Source organism: Erithacus rubecula, assembly GCF_903797595.1.
Source record: "Erithacus rubecula genome assembly, chromosome: 11".
In the NCBI taxonomy this organism is placed as follows: Eukaryota; Metazoa; Chordata; class Aves; order Passeriformes; family Muscicapidae; genus Erithacus; species Erithacus rubecula.
This window is the reverse complement of record NC_136663.1, coordinates 20032888-20057878: the sequence shown is the minus strand read 5'-3', so window position 1 is coordinate 20057878 and position 24991 is coordinate 20032888. Positions and strand designations below refer to the sequence as shown.

Below are 24991 nucleotides of genomic sequence, written 5' to 3'. Positions count from 1 at the left end.
TAAACCCCTTTCTTTTGTGTGTGTGTGTGTGTGTTTGGCTTTTTTTATTTTTCCCTTTTTTTTTTTTCTTTTTAACCATTTCTCAAGCTTTCTCCAAAGGAACAGCCACTGGCTCTTGGCTTGCAGGAGACTACAGAAGAGCTCTGGGACATGGGGGATGGGTTCCTTCTTCCACCTCGCAGCTGACTTGGTCGAGATCATTTTTTCCAACTCGTTTTTTTTTATTACAAAAATAAAAAAATGCTCCAACTATCAGTTTTACAAGGCATACAAAAATCTCTAAAAGGGCAACACAAGCGCAAGGTGCTGAGGTACGAAAACCTGAGGTAGTTTTTCTGTGTGTGTGTGTGTTGGGAGGGTTATTTGGGTTATTTTTCATTTAAAGCCAATTTTGCTGGTTGGGTTTTCCAGCCCTGGGCTGACAACCTCTTGTAAATCCATTTTTTTTCACCCATTTTCCCCTCCTCTCCCTGCAACAGAGATCTTTCCCCAAAGATCCCGGTCCAAAGCGGGCAGGGCTGGTGCTGCCCATCATTTTTTAGGGATGTCAGTGCTGGGCAGTGATGGAGAGAGGACAGACAGAAAGGGGGGGACAGAACAGATGCAAACCTCTCTTTTGGAGTCCAAAGCAAAGAGGAAAAGGTGTGTGAAGGAGAGGAACAATTCCTACACGAGGAATCATCTTGGCTCCTACAGGCCCTGCTCTTCTCAAAGCCCTTCAGAAATTGCTTTTTTAACAGTTATTTAGTATTTTTTTTCCCTGCTGGCAATCCTACAGCTCTGCTCTACGGTGCATTAGAGAACCAATGAACCAGCTCCTGCCATTAAACCTCTAGAAAAGCCTGCTTTTGCTAAAACAAACACCCCCCTCCCCCCCCAAAAAAAAAATTAAAAAGTGAGTTAAAAAACAAAACCTTACAAAACTTAAAAACCGGCGTTAGTTTGTTACTGATATATTAATTCTAAACGAAGGAGCTTCGCGGCCTCCCCCAGGCCGGCCGGGCGAGCCCCTCGGGGGGGTGGAAGGGGCAGGTTTGGGAGAGCTGCACGATCCAAACCACCTGTGTCTGCCTGTGTGAGCGCAGCTGCTGGGGAGCGGCCATGGAGTAAGGCGGAAGCTGCGGGCCCGGCTGGGGCTGCCGGGGGGCCGGGGCTCTCTTTGGTTTGTCCCTGCCCTGCTGGGCTCCGGCAGGGAGCTGGCAGTGGGGTTACATTCGTCGGGCGGTGCTGGCGGGAGCCTCACTTGCTGTGCTGCGAGGCCGCGGCTCCCTGAGCCTGTTTGTGCTCCTGCTGCTTCACCTGCTGCACGATTTCCCTGATCTTGCGCTGGGCAGTCTGAGGGGAAAGGAAAGAGAGAAATGGAGCTGAGTTCCCACCAAGCACAAAAGGATCACAACCCTGCAGGGTTTAACACCAGGCCAAGCACCTGAGGATTCTGTGATAAATGACGATGTGCTAATCATGCCTTGATGTCTTGGGTTGCAATACAGGATGTGACCAAAAGTGTGTATTGTGTCACCATCAGCTGGAACCAGGTAAAGCAGTGATCCTTATCTCCATGAGATATTGTCTGCTAATGGGCCATCTGTTAAAACCAGGTGGGGCAGTGTTCTTTATCTTTCCCACACCCCATCCTTCCTCCAGGAGGTATCTCTTGTTAATGGGCCATTGAGTCCCACTGCAGGACTGATAAAATTACATCAGCCCATTGGGAGATGCCCCACCCAGGGGGAGGAGACAAGCCTTTCCTACCTAGAGAAAAACTGAGATTTGGAAAACAACCAAAGCAGCCTCTTTCCACTGGATTCCAGAGGAAAACCGGACCCTTCCACGTCACCACTGGACCTCTGGAGGAAAACTGCACCTTCTACAGGAGCACTGCTCCAACTGAACCACATCTGTCACTGCAGGAGAATCAGACACCATTGGATGGGACTGCTACCAGCACCCTGACTGACTGATGGGGTGTCAGCTTGGATTCTGACTCTGTCAGTGTTTTGGGTTTGTTCTTTGTATTACTGTATTTCTATTTCAGTTTTCCTAGTAAAGAACTATTATTTTCTTTCCCATATCTTTGCCTGAGAGCCCCCTTGATTTCAAAATTATAATAATTTAGAGGGAGGGGGTTTACATTCTCCATTTCAAAGAGAGGCTCCTGCCTTTCTTAGCAGACACTTGTTCTCCTAACCAAAACACTTGAGTTTTAAGTTTTTCTGTTCTGCTTGGGTGTGCGGCTTTTAGTTTTATATTAAGGGCTCCTAGGATCTTTTCACAGGGTGGTGAAGACAAAACAGTCCTATTCCACCTGGGGACTGAAGGACAGTATTTTCAAACTTCAGGCCCTAAGCATAAATAAAGTGAAAAGAGGAGGGTGGGCAAGCAAGCAAGGAGGATGAAACTTCATTATTTGAGGCTATTAATTGCACAGCTGTCTTCTCTATGCAAATGGACTAAAACCTATAAAAATGTGAGATCTCATAACCAAGCCCTCTTTTGCTGCCATCTGGGCAGGGGCCATGACTGTGCCAGCATATGGCCTTTGAAGACTCCTCAAAAATATCCATTTTATTCCTTTTAACTCTGTCTAAAACAAAGGTTTGGCTTGTTCAAGAGCCTCCATTTTGGGGTATCACCATGCCCTCACAGTCAGGAACCCAGCCTGGTTAGATGCACCCAGGTGGGATGCAGGAGCCAATTCCCACCCTGTGTCCAAGGCACGGATTTTGGCTGAATCAAGCCAATCTCTAATTACAACACAGCCAAAAACCCCTTCAGTGCATCCTGGGTGCACAGAAACCACTCAGAGCAGCTCAGGGGATGCTGTGTTTGGTGGTTTTCAATAAACTAGGAATGCTGGGAGAGGCACAGCCAAACCTTACCTGGCTGGCAAAGAAATGCCCAATGATTTTGACAACGACCTCCTCGTTCTCGTCCGGGGTTTGGTCTCGCGGCACGATGACTTCTGCGCTCGTTAAGTTCTGCAGTTCGTTCACCTGGAGCAAAAAACAGAGATCCAGGTTTTGCTGGGGAAGAGCCAAAATCCTCCCCTGCTGGTGCCACCCCAGCTCTGAGCCAGGACATGGCACCAGGCTGTGTCCCCTGTCCCCTTGGGATGGTTGCCATCCTAAGTCCCTGGGGCTGGGACTGAGACATCACTGGTATCACAGAGCACCTGGGCAGAGGTGATGGGAGACAGGGGATGTCCAGCTCTCTGTTCCTGGGGCAGGAGGGAGCCCTGTCTTGGGTTGCAATACAGGATGTGACCAAAAGTGTATACACTATCACCATCTGTTAAAACTAGGTGGGCCAGTGATCTTTATCTTTTCCACAACACATCCTTCCTCCAGGGAGATATCTTCTGTTAATGGGCCATTGAGTCCCACTGCATGACTGATAAAATTACATCATCCCACTGGGAGATGCTCCAGCCAGGGGAGGAGCCAAGCCTTTCCTACCTAGAGAAAAACTGAGATTTGGAACATCAGGGCAGTCTTTTCACACTGGATTCCAGAGTAAAACCAGACCCTTGTACATCATAACTGGACCTCTGGAGGAAAACTGCACCTTCTATAGAAGCACTGCTCCAACAGAACCACATCTGCCACTGCAGGAGGATGCAGCCACCATTTAATGGGACTGCTGCCAACACCCTGACTGACTGATGGGGTGTCAACTTGGATTCTGACTCTGTCAGTGTTTTGGGTTTGTTCTTTGTAATACTGTATTTCTACTTTAATTCTTCCTAGCACAAAACTGTTATCCCTATTTCCCATATCTTTGCCTGAGAGCTCCTTAATTTCAAAATTATAATAATTTGGAGGGAGGAGGTTTACATTTTCCATCTCAAGAGAGGCTCCTGCCTTTCTTAGCAGAGACACCTGTCTTTCAAACCAAGACAAGCCCACACACCCCCACCTACCGTCTTGCCACCTTTGCCAATGACACGGCCGGCGGCGAAGGAAGGCACCTTGATGTGGGCTTCGAGCTTCACTTCTTCTTTCGGGTTGAAGAAGTTTTCCTCTTTCAGCTTCCCAAATATTCGTCCCTGGGCCTGGAGAGGGGACAAAAGGGACATAGAGGTGGTGGGCAGCATCCTGGAGGTGGCCTGCTGTGCCTTTCATTCCCGCAGGCAATGATGTGCCAACGTACAGCAGCACCAAAACCGTGGTCCCAAGCTGAGATGCCCCCCTGGCACAGTGGGGACCAAAGGGATGCCCTCACCTTGCCCCTACCCATGTCCCCAAGGCAGCCCCCATCCTGTGGCCATCTCACCTTGAACTGAGCCTCAGGTGGCCCCGTGATGATCACCATGCGCTCGCTGGCATCAGGGCCTTCTGCCGGGGCGATCTGCAGAGGGATGGGGAAGGAGCATGAGTGTGACCCTTCCTCGGGCAAGATCACCCCTCTGTGGGATGTGCCCCCATGCAGAGACAACTCCCATATAGAGACTCCCCCCTACCCGAGCTCTGGTGACAATCAGGACTGGGCATTTACTAATTTGGGCAGCAAAACCATTCACCAAGGGCTCCCGTCTCTGCACTCAGCAGTGGGAAGGGAAAACTGAGGCACCAAGCCCTGGCCCAGCCCTTTATTCCTGCTCACCTTGATGGAGGCACCAGCAAACCGTGCCAGCTGCTTGATGTGCTGCCCTTTCTTCCCAATGATGGCCCCCACTGCCTGTGTTGGGATGAACAAGTTCACAACCTCCTGTTCCGGCAGCTGGAAAGGCACAGAAGAGCCAGAGGTCAGGGGAACAGCTGGATCACGGGCCTGCTTCCCCTGCCAGCATTCTAGGATTGAACAGGTGGTGGGCTGGGTTGGGTCGGGCTGTGGTCCTGGCACACACTGCCTGCTTTGTGCCTGCCCTCCCATAAGGTGCCCAAGGGTGCAAGATCTCATGGCAGGAGGTGCCAGGGCACTTTTGGGGAAGGGAAACTCACAGGGTGCTGATGGGGGAAGGCGCCAGCTGGGGGGGCTCCGTACAGACTCGACAGATAGGCTGAGGAGCCCTATGGTGGGAGAGAAAATGAGGGTGACAGTGACATCACTGATGTCCTCAAGGTGCAAGCCCCTTCCCAGACACCCCCAACCTAACACAAGGAGGGTGTCACCGCCATGAGGCAGACAAGGGACACAGTGACTACCCCTCATCCCCTGAAACCCCTCCAGGACAGCACAGGCACATCCAAGGATGAGCTGCAGCCCAGCACAAGGCTGGAACGTGGAAGGGAGCTCCCAGTTAACCCCAGTTCCTCTCCCTGATGTTTTTTTTAGCTTTGTCCAGCTGATGTTTGTATCAGAAAAAAGGTCCCCTTTCTGGCCTCACCAGGTGGGCTTGAAAAAGGCCACACAAAGTTTTGGGGTGAAGGACCCCACACCAAACACTGCCCTTCAGGAGAGCTGTCCTGCTCCTCTCCATCTCACCCATAAATAATTCTCACAGCTGTCTCCCAAAGGCTGTGGATAGGGGTACAGCACTGTCCCTCCACAGGCTGAGTGACCAAGACACTCTCTTGGAGCCCCCCAGAGCTAGCACACCCCCCAGACCCCTCCCAGGCACTCACCGTCCTCCTCCGCCCGCTCTGCTGCTGGCATTCCAGGGAAAGAAAACAGCACAGGTCAATTAACCACAGCTCAGAGTAAATTATTCAGGGACTAATGGAGACAGCCCACAGTGCCTGAGTGACCTGGGATGGGACCTTCTCCAGCAGCACCCTGGCCATCCTGTTCTCCTGGCACTGCAGCACCCCTGGCCACTGTCAGCTCAGGGGTTGTGAACACCCTTGCCCAGGTTTCAGCCCCAAGAACAAGGAGAACCCTCCCCTGTGAGGTGGGGTGCAGATTGGCTCCCCACAAGCACAGCCCCTTGGGTGCAGGGAAAGGGATCCAAGCTGATGGCAGTGGATGCACATGGTGGGCTGCTTGTCACCTGCATGCCCTGTGACTACACCAAGGGGCTCTTGTGGCCACCAAGGCTGCACCCACAGGGCACATTCCATCACAATCCAGTGGTCAGGACTGAAGACCACCTACATGGTTTTCCCATGCTCTCTTCAGAGAGCAGCACCCTTGGGGCTTAAACACCAGTGAAACCCAGCTTACCACAACACAGGGATGCAGCTGACCCTCCTTGGGGTTGCCACCCTCATTCCCTGTCCTCTCCACTTCAGTGCTGTGATGAGCATCCTCCCCAAATGGCTGAGAGTCAGAGCTCCCCATGAGGTGGCTCCTACAGCTACAGTGTCCACCCAAACCCAAGAGCTCCAGCATGACACCTCAGACACCAGGACTGTCTCACACTTACTGCAAAGGGGTGGTATGGGGTGGCAGCTGCAGCCCCTCGGGCCCCTGGCGTGGATGGCAGCATGGACAGCCCTGTGGAGAAGATGCCCAAAGCACTGAGGTTCAGTCCTGGGATCAGGTTGGCTTGTTGCTAGAAAAGGCAAGACATGGAGAAAGGTGTGAAAAGTGTGAAAAGTGAAGTACTGGGCTTCTCAACACAGTGAATTTCTGCCAGCAGCAGGAGCAGGCAGGTGGGAGGGCTGAGCTTACATTGACAGCCACCAGGTCGCTCTCGTAGGCCTCGCGCAGCTTCCTCATGATCTCCACCTGGGCACTGGAGCACGCCTCCGTGCTGCCCTTCACCGTGATGGTGCGCTCGGGGTTGTAGAGGGTCAGATCCTGCAAGCTGCCCCAGGGGAAACACAACAACACGGTTACACCCCTCCTTCGAGGCAAGGAAAACTCTAGGAACACTCAAATCACAGCTGAGGGTTCTCCCGGGACAGTGGGAGAGCCACATGCCCTTTCCACCTGGCATGAGGAATATCCACCCAGCACAGGGAATGCAGGTGGGAGGACACAGCTGCTGTGCTTTTCAGAGCTCCAGCACTGCTTGTACCATGTTGGACTGAATGGGGTGGCCTGGTGTTCACCAGCACTTCACTGAATCATTAAATCATGGAATGGTTTGGGTTGAAAGGGATGTGAAAGCAAATCCAGTTCCAACCCCTGCCATGGACAAGGACACTTCCCATTAGACCAGACTGCTCCAGACTGGCCTGCAACACTTTCAGTGACTTCCAGCCACAGCTCTCTGGGCAGTCTACCTCCCTCACAGGGGAATTCCTTCCCAAAATCCCATCTAACCATGGGAAGCCATTCTCCCCAGTCCTGTCACAGAAACTCACGGGGAGATGGTGATCTTTGTGCCCGTGTCCTGCTCAATCTTCTTGAGGTTGCGGCCCTCCTTGCCAATCAACCTCCCCACCAGGCTGTTGTGCGCCAGGATTTTCAAGGGAATCTCTTCTGCTCTGAAACGGTTTAAAAAATAAAACCTAAAGGTCCAGCCAGCAGGAAACACAAATTTCTAGCCACAGGTATTACGGATGTGTTGGAAAGGAGAAGTAGCAGCACCACCATGTGCCAGCAGGCTTTTGGCAGGGCCAGGAGCACTCACGATTTCGTCTCGTCAGCCTCCTTGTGCATGATGTCCAGGATCATGCGGCAGGCCTCGGCGCAGCCCTCGGCCGTGGCGTGGATGGTGATGGGCTTCTCGGCAGCGCCCGCGTTCTCCTTCCGATGGATGTCAACCCTGCCACACAACCAGCACAGGGGAGCCCCTGAGACGGGCCTGCTGCCGCACCGAGGCTTTGAGAGCTCAGCAGCTGAGGAAAGCTCCTTTCAGGGCTCGCTCAAGCTCTGGGGTGAACCTGGCTCTCGGGTGCATCTAGCTGGCTCACACAAGCCCAGGCCGTGTTTGGTTTCGGGCGGTTTGGATCAGGTTTGGGCCACGAGGACCCGAGATTCTGGAAGCTGAGGGGTGTCACAACATCAACCATCGAGGGGGCAGAACAAATGCGCAAGCGGACAAAGCCCTGAGCAACCTGCCCTATCTGCTGCCGCCGGCCCCGCCTGCAGGGCACGGCGGATCGCCGCCGCCTCTCCGTGCCACACCCGAGGCTGTCCGGCGGCCACTCCCTCGGGACAGAGGGCACTTACCCGCGGGCAGCGTCTGTCACGACACGGAGGCACCCGGCAACAACAGCGCTGGTACTCACGCCCTTCCCGGGGAGAGCAGGAGGCTCCCGTGCAGCGGCAGGGACCGCGCCCTGCGCCTCAGGCCTCCCTCCCTCAGGCACGGCCTGCAGCTCGCTCCTCACGCTCAACCGTACCTGGCCAAGCCCTGAGAGAGAGGGAGAGAGGAAAGCAGGGTAGGAGACTCCCGCAGCTCCACCGCGCGCCCTGGGCGGCAGCGGAGGAACCTTGCCGTCTTCTCTTGCCGCCGGAGCCGCCACCGCGGTGTCCCTGCCACTGTCACCGCTGCACATCTTCAGAGCAGGCGCGGCAGGGAATGGGTCCCTTCACACGCTGTCTCCGAGGTCCTGTCCCAAGGGCATCATGCAGGTGCTGCTGCACACAAGGCTGTGGGGCAGAGTCACCTCGCTGGGACACTGCAGCATCTGGGTGCGTTTGCACAGGTCAATTCTTCCAGCAGCTCAAGAGCCAGCACGGTGGAATACAGATGATAGAAAGGGAGCAGGGCCAAAGTGACCCCAGAGTGATTCCATCCAAGCTCTGAATGAAGACAGTGTAGGCGCCATCTCTCCACATCTCTTGTGGCTTCCAGCCCTGGAGCTCGCTCAGGTTGGCCTGCAGGATCTGTCCCCATCCCTGGAGCTCACTCAGGTTGGCCTGGAGCATCCGTTCCCATCCCTGGAGCTCGCTCAGGTTGGCCTGGAGGATCCATTCCCATCCCTGGAGCTCACTCAGGTTGGCTTAGAGGAGCTATTCCCATCCCTGGAGCTCGCTCAGGTTGGCTTAGAGGAGCTATTCCCATCCCTGGAGCTTGCTTAGGCTGGCCTGGAGGATCCGTTCCCATCCCTGGAGCTCACTCAGGTTGGCCTGGAGGAGCCATTCCCAGCCCTGGAGCTCACACAGGTTGGCCTGGAGGATCTGTTCCCATCCCTGGAGCTCACTATGTTGGCCTGGAGGATCTGTTCCCATCCCTGGAGCTCACTCAGGTTGGCCTGGAGGATCTGTTCCCATCCCTGGAGCTCACTATGTTGGCCTGGAGGATCCGTTCCCATCCCTGGAGCTCGCTCAGGTTGGCCTGGAGGAGCCATTCCCAGCAGGTACAGGGACACTTGCTGCCACCTCTTCACCAAGAACAGGGTGGACACATCATGATGGCCACATGATGCTCCCCAGGTAGGAATGGATGAGGAATCCCAACAAACCCCATAGATGACAGCCATCCAGCTCCTTGGGCCCATGAGCAGCTGAGGTGGGTGGACATGAGAACACAGCTGAGCCTTCACCCCAGAGAGGGACCAAGTGCTGAGTGAGGCACCGAGGTGAGAACCTTGCACAAGCCTTGGAAAGGGGCACGTGCCAGGCTCCTGGCTGACCAACCCATCCCACATCTGGGTGTGTGGGCCAGAGAGAAGAGGGATGCCAGGAAGGGGCTGCTGCTTTCAGGCACGTTCCACCCCAGAGAGCTGGAGAAAGGGAGAGCTCTGGAGCTCCCAGCACATCCCAGTGCCACTGCTGAACTGTTCCACTCCAACAGGAGGATGGAGAAGGGGACCTTCAGTGCCTTCAACCCATCACCAGGTGCTGCAGGGAGGGGGACAGGGTTTGCCTGTGGTGCAGCAGGAAAAGCCTCCAAGAGACCTTAAGGGGGCTGGGAATGCTTCAGGGAGTGGCTGCCATGAGGGACAGCCCTCTCCAGGTGGATAACACAGTGTGCCTGCAGGGTTATCCTGGTCCCATGGCTGCTGGGTAGCCAAGATCCTGTCCTCATGGAGTTCCAAGGGCTGTTGAAGGTCACCTGCTTGTCTGGGTTTCTTCGTGGAAAAAGATGGCTCAGCCTGAGCACAGTTTTGCCTTGTGAGGCTCAGAAGCATCTTTGGGATCTTTGTGTGTGAAATCCAACGTGACCAGAGGAATCCAGAACTCCCTGGAGCAGGGGCCGGGCAGCAGGATGTCACCCTCAGATCATCACACCAACAGATGAGGGTGGCCTGGGCAGGGACAGAGTGTGGGATGACACCCAGAGTGAAGGACAGGGGCTCCTGTGGCTGCCTGGGATGGATTCGTGAGGTCCCCTTCACCCTGAGCAGGGCAGTGCCTCACTGCAGGAGAGGGCAGAGCACTGAGCTTTCCTCCATGGCATCTCCACGGTCTTCAGAGCAGCACAGGGAGCCACTCACAAGGAGGGACAATTCAGTAGCACAGACTTCTCCAGGCAACAGCATTTGGCTTCGTGGTTGGGAGAAACCAGCACCTTCCCACCTTCCTTGCTAGGCTCAGGGCTTGGAATGGGCAAATTCCACTCTTGGGTGGTGAGGACAGAGCTACCCTGCTGCTCATCCCATCAGGACTCACCTGGAGAAGGGCTTGCAGCCAACCAGGATCTGCTCACAGCTACCAGGTGGCCGTGCCCTGGGGTAAGCCAGACTCCAAGGGCTCCTCTCCCTCCTCCTCTGCCCCCTTTCCCTACAAACCTCTTCCTGCCAACCCAGCACCAGGGTTTGGCTCAGCTTTCTACCTCCAGCCACACTACCACCAAAGATTTGCCTCTAAAAACTCCTCTGAGGACTAGGGTGCTCTGGGACAGGAATCCTACGTCCCATGGGATCACCAGGTTCAGGATGATGAGCACAGGAGAAGACAGCTTTGGGTTAAACACAAACACACCTGGGCAGGAACACACCATGCAGGAAAACCATGCAGAGAATGAGAAGTGAGATCAGGAGAACAGCAACAAGAGAAACATGGAAAACTTTGCCAAGACAACCCCACTTTTTGGGGGCTTTTTTTTTTTTCCTTTTTTAGTTCAAAAATAAACACATTAATAGCTAAAAAAGGCTTTAAACAGTTACATCCTTCTCGTGGCAGTGCTCCCACAGAGCCCCTTTCCCCTCAACAGCTCTAGCCCATATGGGATGCTGCAGGATGAGCAAATCCCAAGAGCAAAGACCACTGCACTGAGGATTTCATCCCTAAAGCCTCATCCCCAGCTGCTCTCACGAGGCTTTAGGAACTCATTCCAGGCCTCTTCCAGCGTGCATCCCCCTCTTGCCACACCCAGCAGGAATGGTGGAGGAGCTGAGCTCTGCCACCACCCCCTGCTGGCTGCACCCCATGAAATCACCAGCGGCCGGCACTCCCGAGCCCGCAGCGCGGGGAGAACCCCAGCTGGGACCTGCAGCACCCTAGGGAAGGAAACAAAACCATTGGAAGTACTTACTTGGACTGGGTTTGCTTAGTTAGGTTCTTTATGGTCAAGCCCTCCTTTCCTATGATCGCACCAACAAACTGCGTGGGCACCAGCATCCGCAGTGGGAACTCGAGCTGTTTGGGCTGCGAGGAGCCCCCCGGGGAGGAGCCCCGCTCCCTGCAGGAGTGGCCCCCGCGGCGGGATCGCTGGGGGGGCGGAGGGGAGCTCACCTCTTCATCCGGCATGTAGGAAATCTTGAAGGAATAGTTCTCATACTGCTGCTCGCTCAGCTTCTCTATTGCTCTGCAAGGTAGGGAGATGCAAGGGGTGGTGAGGGGCTCCCAAATTCACAGCTTCCCAACTTCCTCACTCCCCAGGCTGGAGGAGATGGCCATGGGACAGCCCCACACTTTTCCCACAAGGAGAAAACCCCATAACCCCAAAACCCATAAAGCCCATGTCATCCCCTTCCATGTCATGCCAAAGCTGGCACAAAACCTTTCCCCCCAGCAGGGGTGGGATGGCTGTTGGAGTCAGTGACTCAGGGGTCTCTCTGAATTTTTCACAGAGAAATCAAAGTGCAGGGATTGAATTAAAGCCTTTGGATGGATTGAAGTATATTAAGCCACTCACACACAAAGTAGACATTTAAGCAGAAATAAGTCAGTAAGTTTTAGAGTGGGTTCTAATGCTTTTAGTAAGTGGAAGGTTTCAAATGCCACAGCAGCAGAGCCAATTCTAGTTGAAGGTTGAAACATACTGGTATCTTCAGCAAGAGGCTCCAGGCCCACAGTTGTTGACAAGACTTTGATATTATAGAGCTAGAGTAAGAATATTAGGAAGTTGTACGTGCAGTTCCATATGTAACCTGGTGTGCTAAGAAACTAGAATTCTAATAGGTTAAGGAGTGGTGGTCTGAGTTTGTGTCTCAGCTTGTTGGAAAAAATCCTACATAAGAGTATGTACTGGAGAGAGTTGTTGCTTTTAGCCATTGGCTTTTGCCAAGGCTTTTAGCCATTTGCTCTTTGCCAGGCTTTTGCTTTGCTGCTGCCACTGCATTTACCATTGCTTTTTGCCTTTTCAGACTGATGTGCTTTGTAATAAAAAGTGTTTTGTAATAAATAACCTTTTAACTATTGGCTGCTTTGCCTATTTAAGATAACCCAATGAAGTAGGAGCCCAAGAGCTCTGGAGTAAGTGCCCTAGAGCTCTGGAAGTCCGAGAACCTCACATTCTGGTGCCCTGTGTGAGGATCAAACTCGTGACTTTCAGATTATGAGACTGAGCCCAGGGACCTGCCCCTTGACCTGGGCAAGTCCTTGCCAGAAGCTCCTATGCAGCATGGGAATGGTGTCACAGGCTTTTTGGATGTGGAAAAGGTGACAGGGCAGCTCCAAGCCACCCCTGCAGCTCCAGGGAGAAGGATGCAGCACAGGGAGACCCCTCTGCTGGGACCCCCAACTCCCTTCCTGGCTGGATGAGGTGGGGAGGCAGCACCTGGACTCTTCATGCCCCAAACTCCTCCTCAGCAGTGATGTTTGGCCATGGCAGTGTCTGCCATGACCCTGCCTGGCTCCAGCTTTCCCTGCTTTGGTTACTGACAGATCACAAGCAGCTCCTTGCCAGGCCCGAAATCCTCATCCTCTGAGAACTCCTGCAGCTTCACCATCCCTTTCCTAAGTCCAAAAAGCCTCTTTTCCCAAAGCATTAAGCACTGATGTGTTGGGGAAACTCTGTCTTCCTCTGTTGCCACACTTTCCAAGACCATGGTGGGATTTTTGGGGCTGTCTATGCAGGACCAGGATTTGGGCTCAACAATCAATGTGGGTCCCTTCCAGCTCAGAGGACTCCATGACTCTAAACCACTCATGACAGGTTTATCTGTGCTCCACAGCACATCCAGCTGAACCTGGAGATACCAGAAGGATTCTCCTCTGCCCTCCTGGACCAGCAGATCACTATCCCCATCTCTGTCCTCACTCATCCAACGCCACCATGGGTCAGCTCAGATGAGAAGCTGGTGGAACATCCATCAACAAATGGATTCACAAAAGCTCTTTGTGGCCTGGGATCTGCTCTTGATCATACAAAAAATAACCCTGGCCACTAATAATAATAAGCTCACTACTTACTGGTGGTCTCCAGCACAGGGCTGAAGTCTCTACAAGACTGGAACAAAAATTTTGTTGGGAACCATGCTTCCACTTCTGAAATAACCCGATTGGTACTTACCCCATCTCCCATGCCAGGGGAGAAGGCAGAAGACAGAAGGTGAGACAGCTTAGAGAAGCCTGGAGGATACCTGGGGTTCCTTGGGAAAGCTGGCGTGGTGTGAAATTATGGGCAAAGCAAAACAAACCCCACTCACACTTTTGCCTCCTCCTTGGTGGCGTAGGTCACGTTGACCACGGCAGTTTCTGTGTCTGTGTTCACTGCAGGGAGCAAGAGAGGCAGAGCTGGAGCAGGGATGGGAGAGTGTCTCAGCTGGCACAGGGGCAGGGAGCTGCAAGGACTGGGCTGGACCCAGGGCTGGATCCAAGCAGAATGCAAGGCTGGACATCCCCCACCCACCAGTGGATCCCAAGCTACACTCAGCTCATTTCTGCTTGCAGGGATGATAGTTTTTTCAATTTTTCAGGGATCAGGAGCATCTTGGGGATGGACCATCTTACCTTGCTCTACATTCTCCACCGTGCCATACTGAGCTAAGAGGCCATCCAGCACCTGGGGACAGAGCAGAGACAGGGCAGGTGAGGCCCCAAGCAGGCAGGGCAAGAGCCCACTGCACCCACAAACAGCCTCCAGCACCACCCAGCTGCATCCCATCATCCCAACACTGAGCCAGCACTCAAAGCTGGCCCACAGCTCGACTACCCAAACACAGGGAGGGGCTGGAGCCCAGGCCATGCTCCCTCCTGCAGTCACTGGGAAGTTAAAGGGTGGCCCACGTGCAGACCAGGTGCTGATGGTGATGAATGGGATGTTTTAGGATCAGCCACTTCTTACCTCCCACTGTAGGTGGGGAGGGATGTTTCGGATCTGGATCTTCCTGCTCCTGCAAAGACAAAGCCCTGGGTTAGGGTCTGCAGGCACCTGACAGTGGAGGGAAAAGCCTCTCTGGGAATCAGACAGCTCCCAAAAGCATTCCCACTTCCCCACACCGAGCCAGGGCAGCTCACTCCCAGGGAAAGCCATTTCTCCCAGCTCTGGTCAGCACTCTCTCTCTGGAATGCTCCCTCCTCATGCTGGCTGTCAGGTTTCCAAGGAAACCTCCTCAAAGGAGCCTCTGCAGAGTCATGACCGTGCAGGGATGCATGGACAGCCCTGCCCATGCTGCTCTGGGCTGGATGGCCGGGTGGGAACAGGGCTGGCCAGCCCTGCTACACCTCAGGGGAGCTCTCCAAAACTGCATCCAGGGCTGCTTCCCTTGGGGAAACCCAAATACATATCCTTGAGCATGGAGATGACAACACACCCAACCTTGCCCAGGGGCACTTCCAAACTCACATGGCTCACTCCTAACCTGGTTGTGGTTCCACTGCCAGCCTGGACATAGTTTCATTCCCAACCCTGTTATGGCTGCATTCCCAAACTGTGGTTGCATTCCCTACCTTGTTATGGTTGCATTCCCAAACTGTGGTTGCATTCCCAAGATGGCCATGGCTCCATTCCCAGCCTGGCTGTGGCTGCACAGCAAGCATTGCCAAGGCTCCCCAAGGGTAACAGCCCCCAGATATCTCCCCTGCCTGGCTGTGGGAAGTCCTGACACAGCTCAATCCATGGAGGATCCAGCCAAGCCATGAGTTCATCCATGAGCCACCCAGACCTGCATTCCCAATCCTGCCAGGAGTCAGCTCTGACCACAGCACTGCCCTATGTTCTCACCAGAGCACAGCTGGGCCACCCTCCCAACACCAGGGATGGCTTTCCTGACCAAGCCACCCCATGCCCACACACAGAGCCAGGTTTCAGGAGCTGGGCAGCAGCTGGAAGCTGCTTTTGTAAAGTTTTCCTTTTCCCTGGGACGAGTTCAAGGAGGATGCTTGGAAGGACAGGTCCCACCAGCCTGAGCTCCAGAAGCAGCCCCAGCTGATGGCCACCAACACCCAGGGGCTGTGGGCCAAATCCTGCAGGACAAGGAGGCAGGAGGAGGTGGAAGAAGACATCAACAACCTCATCCCACCAGGAATCTTCAACCACTGAGAAGCAACACCTTCCAGCTCTGGTCCCTGCTCTCACAGCTCACTGCACAGACAAACCCTGAGCACCTGAAAACAACTGTGGCAGATAAAGTGTTGCCTGGGTAGGTTGGGGCCAGACACAGGGGCCAGAGAGGAAAAGGCAGGGAAAAGGATGTTTTTTTAAGATTTGGGCTGTCAGGGCAAGGCAAACCCCACAGCTCATCCCATGAGAAGGACCATGGACAAGCAGGTGAAACCACCAGGCAGCCTGGTATCTCCTGGGGCTGCTGAGCCACAGTCAGGGATAACAAACCCTGTGCTGGCATCCCTCAGGAAAAGGCTCCTGTCCCCAGCTGCCACTGGAGATTTCACAGCTGGGAATCCCAGAATCCCTGCCAGAAAAGGAGCAGGATCTGTCCTATCCCACCCCAGCCATGCCCACCCATGGAAGGAAGGAGGGCCTGGCCCAAGGGAGATCCAGGCAATGATGATCTTGCTCTGTTCACCAAGAACCTGAACCCTTCTGCTGCCCATGTCCCCCATCTGTGGCCAATGCTGCTCCCTGTATAAACATCCCATGGGGACCATTCCAGAAAATGGGATATGTTTCATTGTTCAAGCCCACCAGATTTCCCAGAGGGTCTATTTAAAATGCCCAGGCTCAGCCCACCTGTCACCAAAGCCCAGGGGACACAGGGCACTTGGAAGGGGCACATCCAAGAGAAGCCAGCACAGGAGCTGAACAAATCCCTTTGCCACTCCTGGAAAAGCCCTGCCTGGAATTTAATTGCTCCAGGGCCATAATTTCCCTACTCCTCTGCCAAGGGAGATGCCAGGAACAGCCCTGCTCTCCCAAGGTGCTGCCTCACCTCTCCTGGCCCAAAACACCCAAACAGAAGGATCACAGCAAGGTGCCACATAACCCCACTTCCCAACAGGACACAACAGCACATTCCCACTTCCAACACCCATCCAGACCAGTGCAGAGACACCCAAATGGCACTCAGGCTTCATCTCCCACGGGCAGGACTCCCAGCAGCTCAACATCACCACCCAGCATTTAAGATAAGGTTATTATTCCTCCTGGCTGTGCTTATGGCTCTTGTAATTCCACACCTGGCTGAAGCAATGCTGGACCACACACAGCCACACTGATGGAGTCATGGATGTACATCAGGGGCCATGGCACAGGGATGAGTTATTCCCAGGGTTGGGCATGGGCCATTCTTGTCCAACACCACTACCAGGAGAACTTTATGGCAGAAACCCCCTTTATCTTGAGTTCTGTTTTTATTTTAGCTTCATTTTCCCCACTCTCCCAAACCCCAGGTATTGGCACAGGAGCTCACAACAGCCAGGTCTCACCCATCCTGTTTTGCAGCAGACTAGTGGGGATTTAAAGAATGAAATAAATCATAATAACCAGCTGGGGGAAAAACACTCAACTGTGTGATGCAACTGGCCCTGCTGTGGTGAGTGCCCTCAGATAACCTGGAGAGCTGCATCCCTCTGCCTCTTCCCTACACACCCACCTCACTGCCTCAGCAGCTTCAGGCGCTGAAGCAACCAGGTTAGTCTGCTTTTTTTTTCCTTTTAAATGGATCCCAAACTAGCCCTGCTTGAGGAGGAAGCATCTCCTCCACCCCAGAGCAGGGTTTGGGTACCAGGAGCTGCTGGCAGCACAGGGAAGATGGAGCAGTGAGTGAGGAGGTGAAGTAATAAATAAAATCATCCAGGATGGAGCTGTGTCCTTTCATGCTTCCATCAGAGCAGAATTGTGGGGAGTAATCACAATCCTGCAGGGAAAGGGGGTGGAAAACTCCATCCATGCCCTGTCAGCATCACCACTGCCACATGCCTGCTGCCTGCACTGCTGAAATCATGCACTAAACCAGAAATTTGGGGTTTATTTCCCAGAATCAGGAGGATTGAGGGGGTTTTGGTACATCCCTCCCTTTCCAGCATGGCTTCCTGCCCTCCTGTAGCCTCCAGGGAAATAGTGGGTAACAACCCCCTTGAAATTCAGGGACACAGGACAAGAATAAAAATGTCACTAAATGTGAAATGAGGCATCAGGTCCCTGCCCAACATCCACAAGCTCTTCCTGGATTTTCCCTGTTGGCCCCATGGATCACCCACCCATCCCTTAGTCAAGGTGAAGCTCCAGAGGGGCTCTGTGTCCCACAGGAATTTGGGAATTAGAAAAAAAACTGGCTTAAATATAAGCTCTATAATACAATAATAAAACCTCAATAAAATAATACAAAAATAATATAGAAATATAATACTATATAGTAATATCATACAATAATAGAGAAAAATAATATAAAGTGGTATATAATTAATATAGTGGTTATCAAGGGATGGCCTCACAACTCTCTGCTCTGAAAAACACAGATTTTTTTCCTACTCACACTTTGTAATATCTTACTATAATAAAGCTTAAAGGGATTTTATCACCTTTTACCTCAGCACTCAGATCAGTGCTGAGTCCTGTTGTCCATAAAAATCACCTTTCAAGAGAACTGGGGAGGGGAAAGCAAAGGGAAAACATGCAGAAAACCTATGGGGTTTATGAAATGTCTGTCCCAACAAGGAAACATCTACAAAAAAAAAAAATTCATCAGGACTCTGTCCCAGCTGAATTTTCCAGACCCAGCAGCTCAGAGCCTGAACCAGCCACAACCCCCAGACCAGGCAGGGAAGGAAGTGACTGCAGGATTTGTGATTTGTGAACATACATATTATTCTATTTATTTTCTGGTTGTCCATAAATGATGTCTATTTTCTGGGGCTGTCCTGGAGGAGTTTTTCTGTCTCCCAAGCCCAGCCAGCAGCAGATCCTGCAGAGCAGCAGGGTGAGCATTAAAGAGCTGCCCCAGTTTCCACCAGTTGCCAGTGGAGGCTGTGGCTGCTCCAGTTCCCCTCCCGGCCCCGGGGCTTTGCCCTGACGCTCTTAAGGAATTAAAATCCCGGCTGGAAAAACCCCGGGCTGGTCCTGCCCAGGGCTGCAGCCCTTGGGATGGATCAACAATAGGGACGGGAATGGCAGCCCATCTGTCACAGCCCCGCAGATTAGGGGGGAACAAAAGAGGGTGGGAAAAGGAGGGGAAAAAAACGTATAAAAAAAGAGAGGGGGAAGAGAGGGGGAAATAAAAAAGGAGAAGGGGAAAAAAAAAAGGAGAGAGAGGGAAAAGGAGAGGGGAAAAAAAAAAAGGAGAGTGGGGAAAAAGGAGAGGGGAAAATAAAAAAGGAGAGGGGGAAAAGGAGAGGGGAAAATAAAAAAGGAGAAGGGGAAATAAAAAAGGAGAGGGGAAAATAAAAAAGGAGAAGGGAAAATAAAAAAGGAGAAGGGGAAATAAAAAAGGAGAGAGAGGGAAAAGGAGAGGGGAAAATAAAAAAGGAGAGTGGGGAAAAAGGAGAGGGGAAAATAAAAAAGGAGAGGGGAAAAAGGAGAGGGGAAAATAAAAAAGGAGAGTGGGAAAAAAGGAGAGGGGAAAATAAAAAAGGAGAGGGGGAAATAAAAAAGGAGAAGGGGAAATAAAAAAGGAGGGGGGAAAATAAAAAAGGAGAAGGGGAAATAAAAAAGGAGAGGGGAAAATAAAAAAGGAGAAGGGGAAATAAAAAAGGAGAAGGGGAAATAAAAAAGGAGGGGGGAGGAAAGGAGAGGGGAAAATAAAAAAGGAGAGGGAAAAGAAGAAAAGGAGAGGGGGGAAAGGAGAGGGGAAAATAAAAAAAGAGAGGGGAAAATAAAAAAGGAGGGGGGAATAAAAAAGGAGAGGGGGAAATAAAAAAGGAGAGGGGGGAAAAAGGAGAGGGGAAAATAAAAAAGGCGAGGGGGGAATAAAAGGAGAGGAGGGGAAAAAAAGGAGGAGGAAAAAATGGACGGGAAAATAAAAAAGGAGAGGGGAAAAAAGGAGAGAGAAAAGAAGGAGAAGGGGGAAAAAGGAGAGGGGATAAATAAAGGGAGAAGGGATAAATAAAAGAAGAGGGGGAAAAAGGAGAGGGGTGAAAAATAAGAGAGGAGGGAAAAAATGAGAGGGGAAAAAGGATGGGAGAGCAGATAAATGGGAGGGAAAGAAAAAAAAGGGAAAGAAAAAAAGAGGGAAGAAAAACGGGGGGAAGAAAAAACGGGGGAAGAAAAAACGGGGGAAGAAGGAAAGGGGATAAAAATAAGGGGGGAAAAAAGAAGGAGGAAAGGGAGGTAGGGGAAAAGTGGGAAGTGAGGAGAAAAAAAAGGGGGCAAATAAAGAAGGGGGAAAAAAGGGGAAGAAAAAAGGGAAGAAGGAAAGGGGATAAAAGGTAAGGGGGGAAAAAGGAGGAGAAAAGGAAGGTGGGGGAAAGGGGGAAGGGACAAGTGGGGAAAAGAAGAGGGGGAAAGAGAAGAGGGGGAGAAAAAAAATAGAAGAAAGAAAGAAAGAGGAAAAGAGAGGAAAAGGAAAAAAAAAGGAAAAGAAAGAAAGGGGAGAAGAGAAGAGAAGAGAGAGAAAGAAAAGAGAAGAGAAGAGAAGAGAAGAGAAGAGAAGAGAGAGAGAGAAAGAAGAGAAGAGAAGAGAAAAGAAAGAAAAGAAGAAAAAAGAAAAGAAAAGAAAAGAAAAGAAAAGAAAAGAAAAGAAAAGAAAAGAAAAGAAAAGAAAAGAAAAGAAGAGGAAAGAAAGGTGGGAAAAAAGGTGGGGAAGAATGGGAGAAAAAATAAGGAGGAAAAATAAAGTGGGGAAATGAAATGGGGGAAAACAAATGGGGGAAAAGAAGGGACAAAAAAATCATAGAAGCAAAGACCCACATGGAAAGGAGTCTAAAGAAAACCAACACCACCAACTCCCAGTTCACCTGCAGATAGAATAAAAAATAAAATAAAATAAAATAAAAATAAAATAAAATAAAATAAAATAAAATAAAATAAAATAAAATAAAATAAAATAAAATAAAATAAAATAAAATAAAATAAAATAAAATAAAATAAAATAAAATAAAATAAAATAAAATAAAATAGAAAATGAGCACTGGGTCACCCTCCTCCTGAATGTGACCAACACTGCCCTGGCAACTTTATAAGTATGTCTATATAAAAAAGAAAAATTAAAAAAAATATATAAAGTCTCCTCTTGTACATAAATATGTCTTATAAAAATTTATATATTATGTAGGAATGTTTTGTGTGTTTTATGTAATTTAATATATTTTTATAAAGGTTTCATATAAACACACATAAATACAGAATCAGTTTGGGAGAGCTCATCTAGTCCATATATTTCATAGAAAAATAGGTATTAGAAGTATATTTTTATACATATAAAAATATATCTATAAAGTACCTTTTATATAGTGTCTTTACACATGTAGTATCTTTTATTTATGTCTACACAGAAGATACCAAATACTTTAAACACACCACCATACATTATTAATTTGTATCAATATGTAACATACTAAAAGTTTTTTAATATATCTATTTTAGGATACAGGATTAGGACTGAGAGCAGCCTCACTTTTAACACCCCAAATTCAATTTTCTGCTCCCATTTCCAGACACACCTGGGGAGGTTCCAGGGGATTTTCCTGCTAAAGAAATGGGAATTCCTCTTTGCTAATTAAGCAGCTCACTAACAACGAGCAATTATTGATAAGGAAAGCAAAGATGGGGTGTCCAGAGGAAGAACAAAGGGCCTGGATGTTTATCCCAAACTTTAACATCACCAGGATTTCTGGGATGAAAAACACGGGGAAATAAGTAAATAACCAATAAAGCAAAACCAAGCAGAAATGAAAATTGAATTGATGCTCAAAAGAGAATTATTTAAGGGTAATTCTTTTTGAAACAGGAGAAAGTGCCATAAAATCCCCCCCAGCAAAGCCAGCAGGGCAGGCACCAGCACCACTCCCCCTCCAGCCACCTTCACTGGGGGCAAAACCACCCCAATTTTAGACATCATTCAGTATTTCTATATAATCATTTATTTTACAGTGATTTCCAGACTCCCCTCACTGCTCTTCACATCTCCCTCGTGCTTTCCTTTATGGCAGAAGCAGAAATTCAAAGGCACCTTTACAACCAAAACCCCCCAAATTTGATTTGTTTTGGGACAATAACTGGAGCTCTGATACTTTTTGAACTTTTCATTTAATACAATTCTTGTATAAAAGTCAGCACTGAGTTAGCTGAGTTTTACTGAGTTTTACTTCCCATTTTTCACATTTTAATTTTTTAAATGCTGTTTCTTTATATACCTTTGTATGTTCTTCCTTTTCTATCTCTCTTTTCCATTAACATGATTTTTTAAAGATTTTAGGAACACACAACCAATCTTTAAGGAGGAAGATGCTGCTGCTTCCCCCACAGCCACGCTCCAAAAAAGCAAAATACTCTTGGAGTGGGATTGCTTCAAGCAAATGAAAGCATTCCCTGCTCCTGCTGAGTTTCAAATCAGTTTAAAAATAAAATCAGTTTAAAATCAGTTTAAAATAATACTGATAAACTGAAAATGTTGATTACAATATAAAGTGATTTTTAAAATTTTTTAATTCCCCAAGGCACAATCTAACATATAAAAGGAAAAAATGTTGCAAATATCACTGGGATGGCAGCAGAAGGGCTGATTTTAAACTCGCGGGAGGTGAATGGATGGACTGGGCAGGATTCAGGCACTGTCACATTTAATTCCTGCCTTCGGAGAAACAGAAACAACCCCTCTGCCAGCAGCTCCCCTCGAGGAATTCCCTTCTCTCCTTCCCAGGGCCACATGCCCCAGGGGTTTTCCAGCCAGTTCCTTATCCAAATATATCGATAGCGTAGCTGTGCTATGCTCGATTTTAATGTAAAAATTCAGCGTTCCAGGTGAAGTCGGGCACGGAGGGAAGCGCCGGGCATCGGCACCTCCTCACATGCCCGTGACGCAGGAACGCCCAGGGATGGGAGCCAGCCCAGCTGGGGCTCTCCAAGCCCCAGAACCCCAAATTCATTGCACTAAACGGGGGGATTTTTACTATTTCACCCCCTGGAATCCCAGCCTCTCGACCGCCACCGTAAAAATTGGATTTTCTACAATTTTAAAGGGGGGCGGGGGGGAATAAACACGACCACGTGAGGCTCCGTTCCCTGCCAAAAATCACATTATAAAAATAAAATCTATAATCTAGCGGGTCAAGGCACAGCCCCCCAAAGTGGGGATATTAATATAAAGCAGGGTACATTTTTTGAGCTGGGCATAAAACGATATCAGCTTAAATTAGGTCTCGATAATCGGAAGAAACTTGGGAATAGAAAACTTGGAGCCAGTTGAACACAGAGCGATGTAAAATAATTCGGTATTTATTTCTGGGCTGGTTAAATGGCTTCTTTTTTCTCATTTTAAAACTCGGGAGGGAAAGCAGGCGCAGCCCAGCCCCGACGGAGAATTTAAAGATGAATTCCTTGTTTACATCCCCTGCTGCATGGTAAAGGTCGAGCCCTGGCTCCATACTACAGCCCCGAACTCCCAATTTCTGCCTCCATCCCTCTTCCAAAGTCACCTCCAGCCCAACCTGAGGCTGCTGCAGAGGTTTAGCTTACAAATATCACACCTGAGGATTTTGGGGGGGCTCGTTTGGATGGTTTTTTGAAGGTAGGGAGCGTGTGATCCCTGCCGAAGACGAAATCCCACTCCTGCACACGTGATGCCGGGCACGAGCCATTCCCCCCCCGTAAGCCTCAATTACACAACAGCATTTCCAACCCCCCCGTCACTTCCAAATTAATACCCCAGCAGCAATCCCGGGCCAAATCCGTACCCCACCTCCCAGCCCGGGCCAAGCCGAGCCGCGCCAAATTACCCGCCCGGAGCAGCCCACGGGGTTTTGGGTTTCTTGGGTTTTTGTTGTTGTTGTTGTTGTTCCCTTTTATCCCGACACGTAAATATAGGAATAAAGCTCGGGATGAGGCTACGCCACACGGTGCCGGGGTTGTTTTCCCTGCGGAACGCGTGTGGCCATCGGGCACCTGATGGAAATGAGAGGGCGCGCTCGCCGCGGCGCATTGAACACAAACCGCTTCGGGTTTGGGGGTTCTCCGGCTCTATAAAGGGGGATGAGGTGCTTGGAGAGCGAAAACTGATTAATAAGCGACTAAAAATAATAGTCCTAAGGGCGCGGGCGGCTGCGCTGCTGGGAAAACCTCCGTCCACGCCGCGGAAAGTGGGAGGAAGGGGGTTTTCTCGTGTTTTCCTGCTGAATAAGCGGCTGTTTTCTCCGGGAGCGGCGGGCAGCGTGGGCTGGGGGGGTATCACGGGGGTGCCCACCCGTGGGAACGCGGCCGTGGGCCGGCAGCTCCTTCTGCCCCCCCGCGCTGCGCTCCGGAGCGAAAGTAAAACCGACGGGGCTCCGCCGCCCCCCCGTGCCCCGCATCCCCGCTCCCGGAGCGCCCCTAATCCCGCTGCGACGGACACGGGCACCGGGGGAGCCCGGGGGGGACGCCGCGGGGTTACCTGAGCTTTTTGGGCACGGAATAATCCACTTCCATCACTTTGCCGTGCAGCTCCACTTTCCCTGCGGAGACAGCGGGGCGCTCAGCATCCCCCCGGGATGGGGCAGGGCAGCATCCCCCCGCCGAATCCCGTCCCACCCCATCGCACCCCATCGGATCCCAGCGCATCCCACTCCCCCGCGTCCCCCGGGCTGTCCCCGCGCCCCCCGCGCCCCCCGCGCCCCCCGGGCCCCCCCGCTCGGCGCCCCCGGGGAGTTGGGGTTGGGCACCTCGTAATCGGGTCCCCGGGGGGCGGCGGGGGGCGGCGGGGCGGCGGGCCGGGGGGCGCCGCGCCCCGGGGGCTCCCAATAAAATCGGAGAAAAAAATCAGCGAAAAATAGAGGCGAGGTCGGGAAGAGCCGGGGCGGGAGGAGGGAGGGAAGGAGGGAAAGGAGGGAGGGAAGGGGGGACCGGGAGATGCCCGGGGAGGGGGCGGCGGGGGTGTGGGGGGGTGATGAGGGGGTCGCGGGGGAGATGCGGGGGGCGCGGGGGGGGTGGGTCGCTCACCCGAGAGGGTCTCGATGGCCCGGATGGCCCAGTTTTGGTCCGGGTAGTCCACGAAGGCGTAGCCGGACTTGAGGAGGACCTGGCCGGGCAGCGGCAGCTGCCGCTCCCCGAAGAGCTGCCGGAGGTCTTGGGCGGTGGCGGCGGGGCTGAGGTTGCCGATGTACAGCTGGTTCATCCTCCGGCGCCTCATCGGGAGCCCCCCGGGCTCCTCCCCGGGAGCCCCCCCGGCTCCTCCCCTCCCGGGAGCGGGACGGACGCGGGCTCGGGAGGGTCCCGCTCTGCGCCACCGGCCCCGGCCCGGCGGAGCCTCCGAGAGCGGCGGGCGGAGCCCGGCCCGGCCCGGCCCCGGGGCCGCCCCGCGGGGGGGCAGGTGGAGCCGCCAGACCCCCGCGGGGACGGGATGGGGCGGGGGGGACCGGCCCTGTGCCCCCCGCCCTTCTGTACCGGAACCCACCGCACCCAGCACCCCGAGCCACCGCACCCAGCACCCCGATCCCTCTGTCCTGGAACACCCAGCAGTCAGCACTTCGATCCCTCTGTCCTAAAACTGCACCCAGCATCCAGATCTCTCTGTCCTGGAAT

At 51.9% G+C, this 24991-nt stretch overlaps 1 protein-coding gene across 3 annotated transcripts; it reads right to left on the bottom strand.

Moving 5' to 3' along the window:
• Nucleotides 1-23: 23 nt before the first annotated feature.
• On the bottom strand, nt 24-24748 carry IGF2BP2 (insulin like growth factor 2 mRNA binding protein 2). 3 transcript variants are annotated; one of them, XM_079315371.1, is made up of 17 exons: nt 24410-24748; nt 23865-23925; nt 14231-14279; nt 13897-13948; nt 13593-13656; nt 11255-11527; nt 7460-7594; nt 7191-7313; nt 6559-6688; nt 6305-6433; nt 5565-5588; nt 4941-5009; nt 4603-4719; nt 4273-4347; nt 3920-4051; nt 2880-2993; nt 24-1335 (listed from the first exon to the last, which is right to left on the bottom strand). In XM_079315371.1, the coding sequence occupies exons 1-17, from the start codon at nt 24597-24599 to the stop codon at nt 1240-1242; spliced, it is 1833 nt and encodes a 610-aa protein (XP_079171497.1). In that variant the 5' UTR covers nt 24600-24748; the 3' UTR covers nt 24-1239. The 3 variants fall into 3 exon arrangements, with proteins under 3 accessions (XP_079171497.1, XP_079171495.1, XP_079171496.1); XM_079315369.1 differs by having other exon boundaries at nt 6553-6688; nt 24410-24745; XM_079315370.1 differs by having other exon boundaries at nt 5565-5585; nt 6553-6688; nt 24410-24745.
• Between the last annotated feature and the right edge of the window lie 243 nt (nt 24749-24991).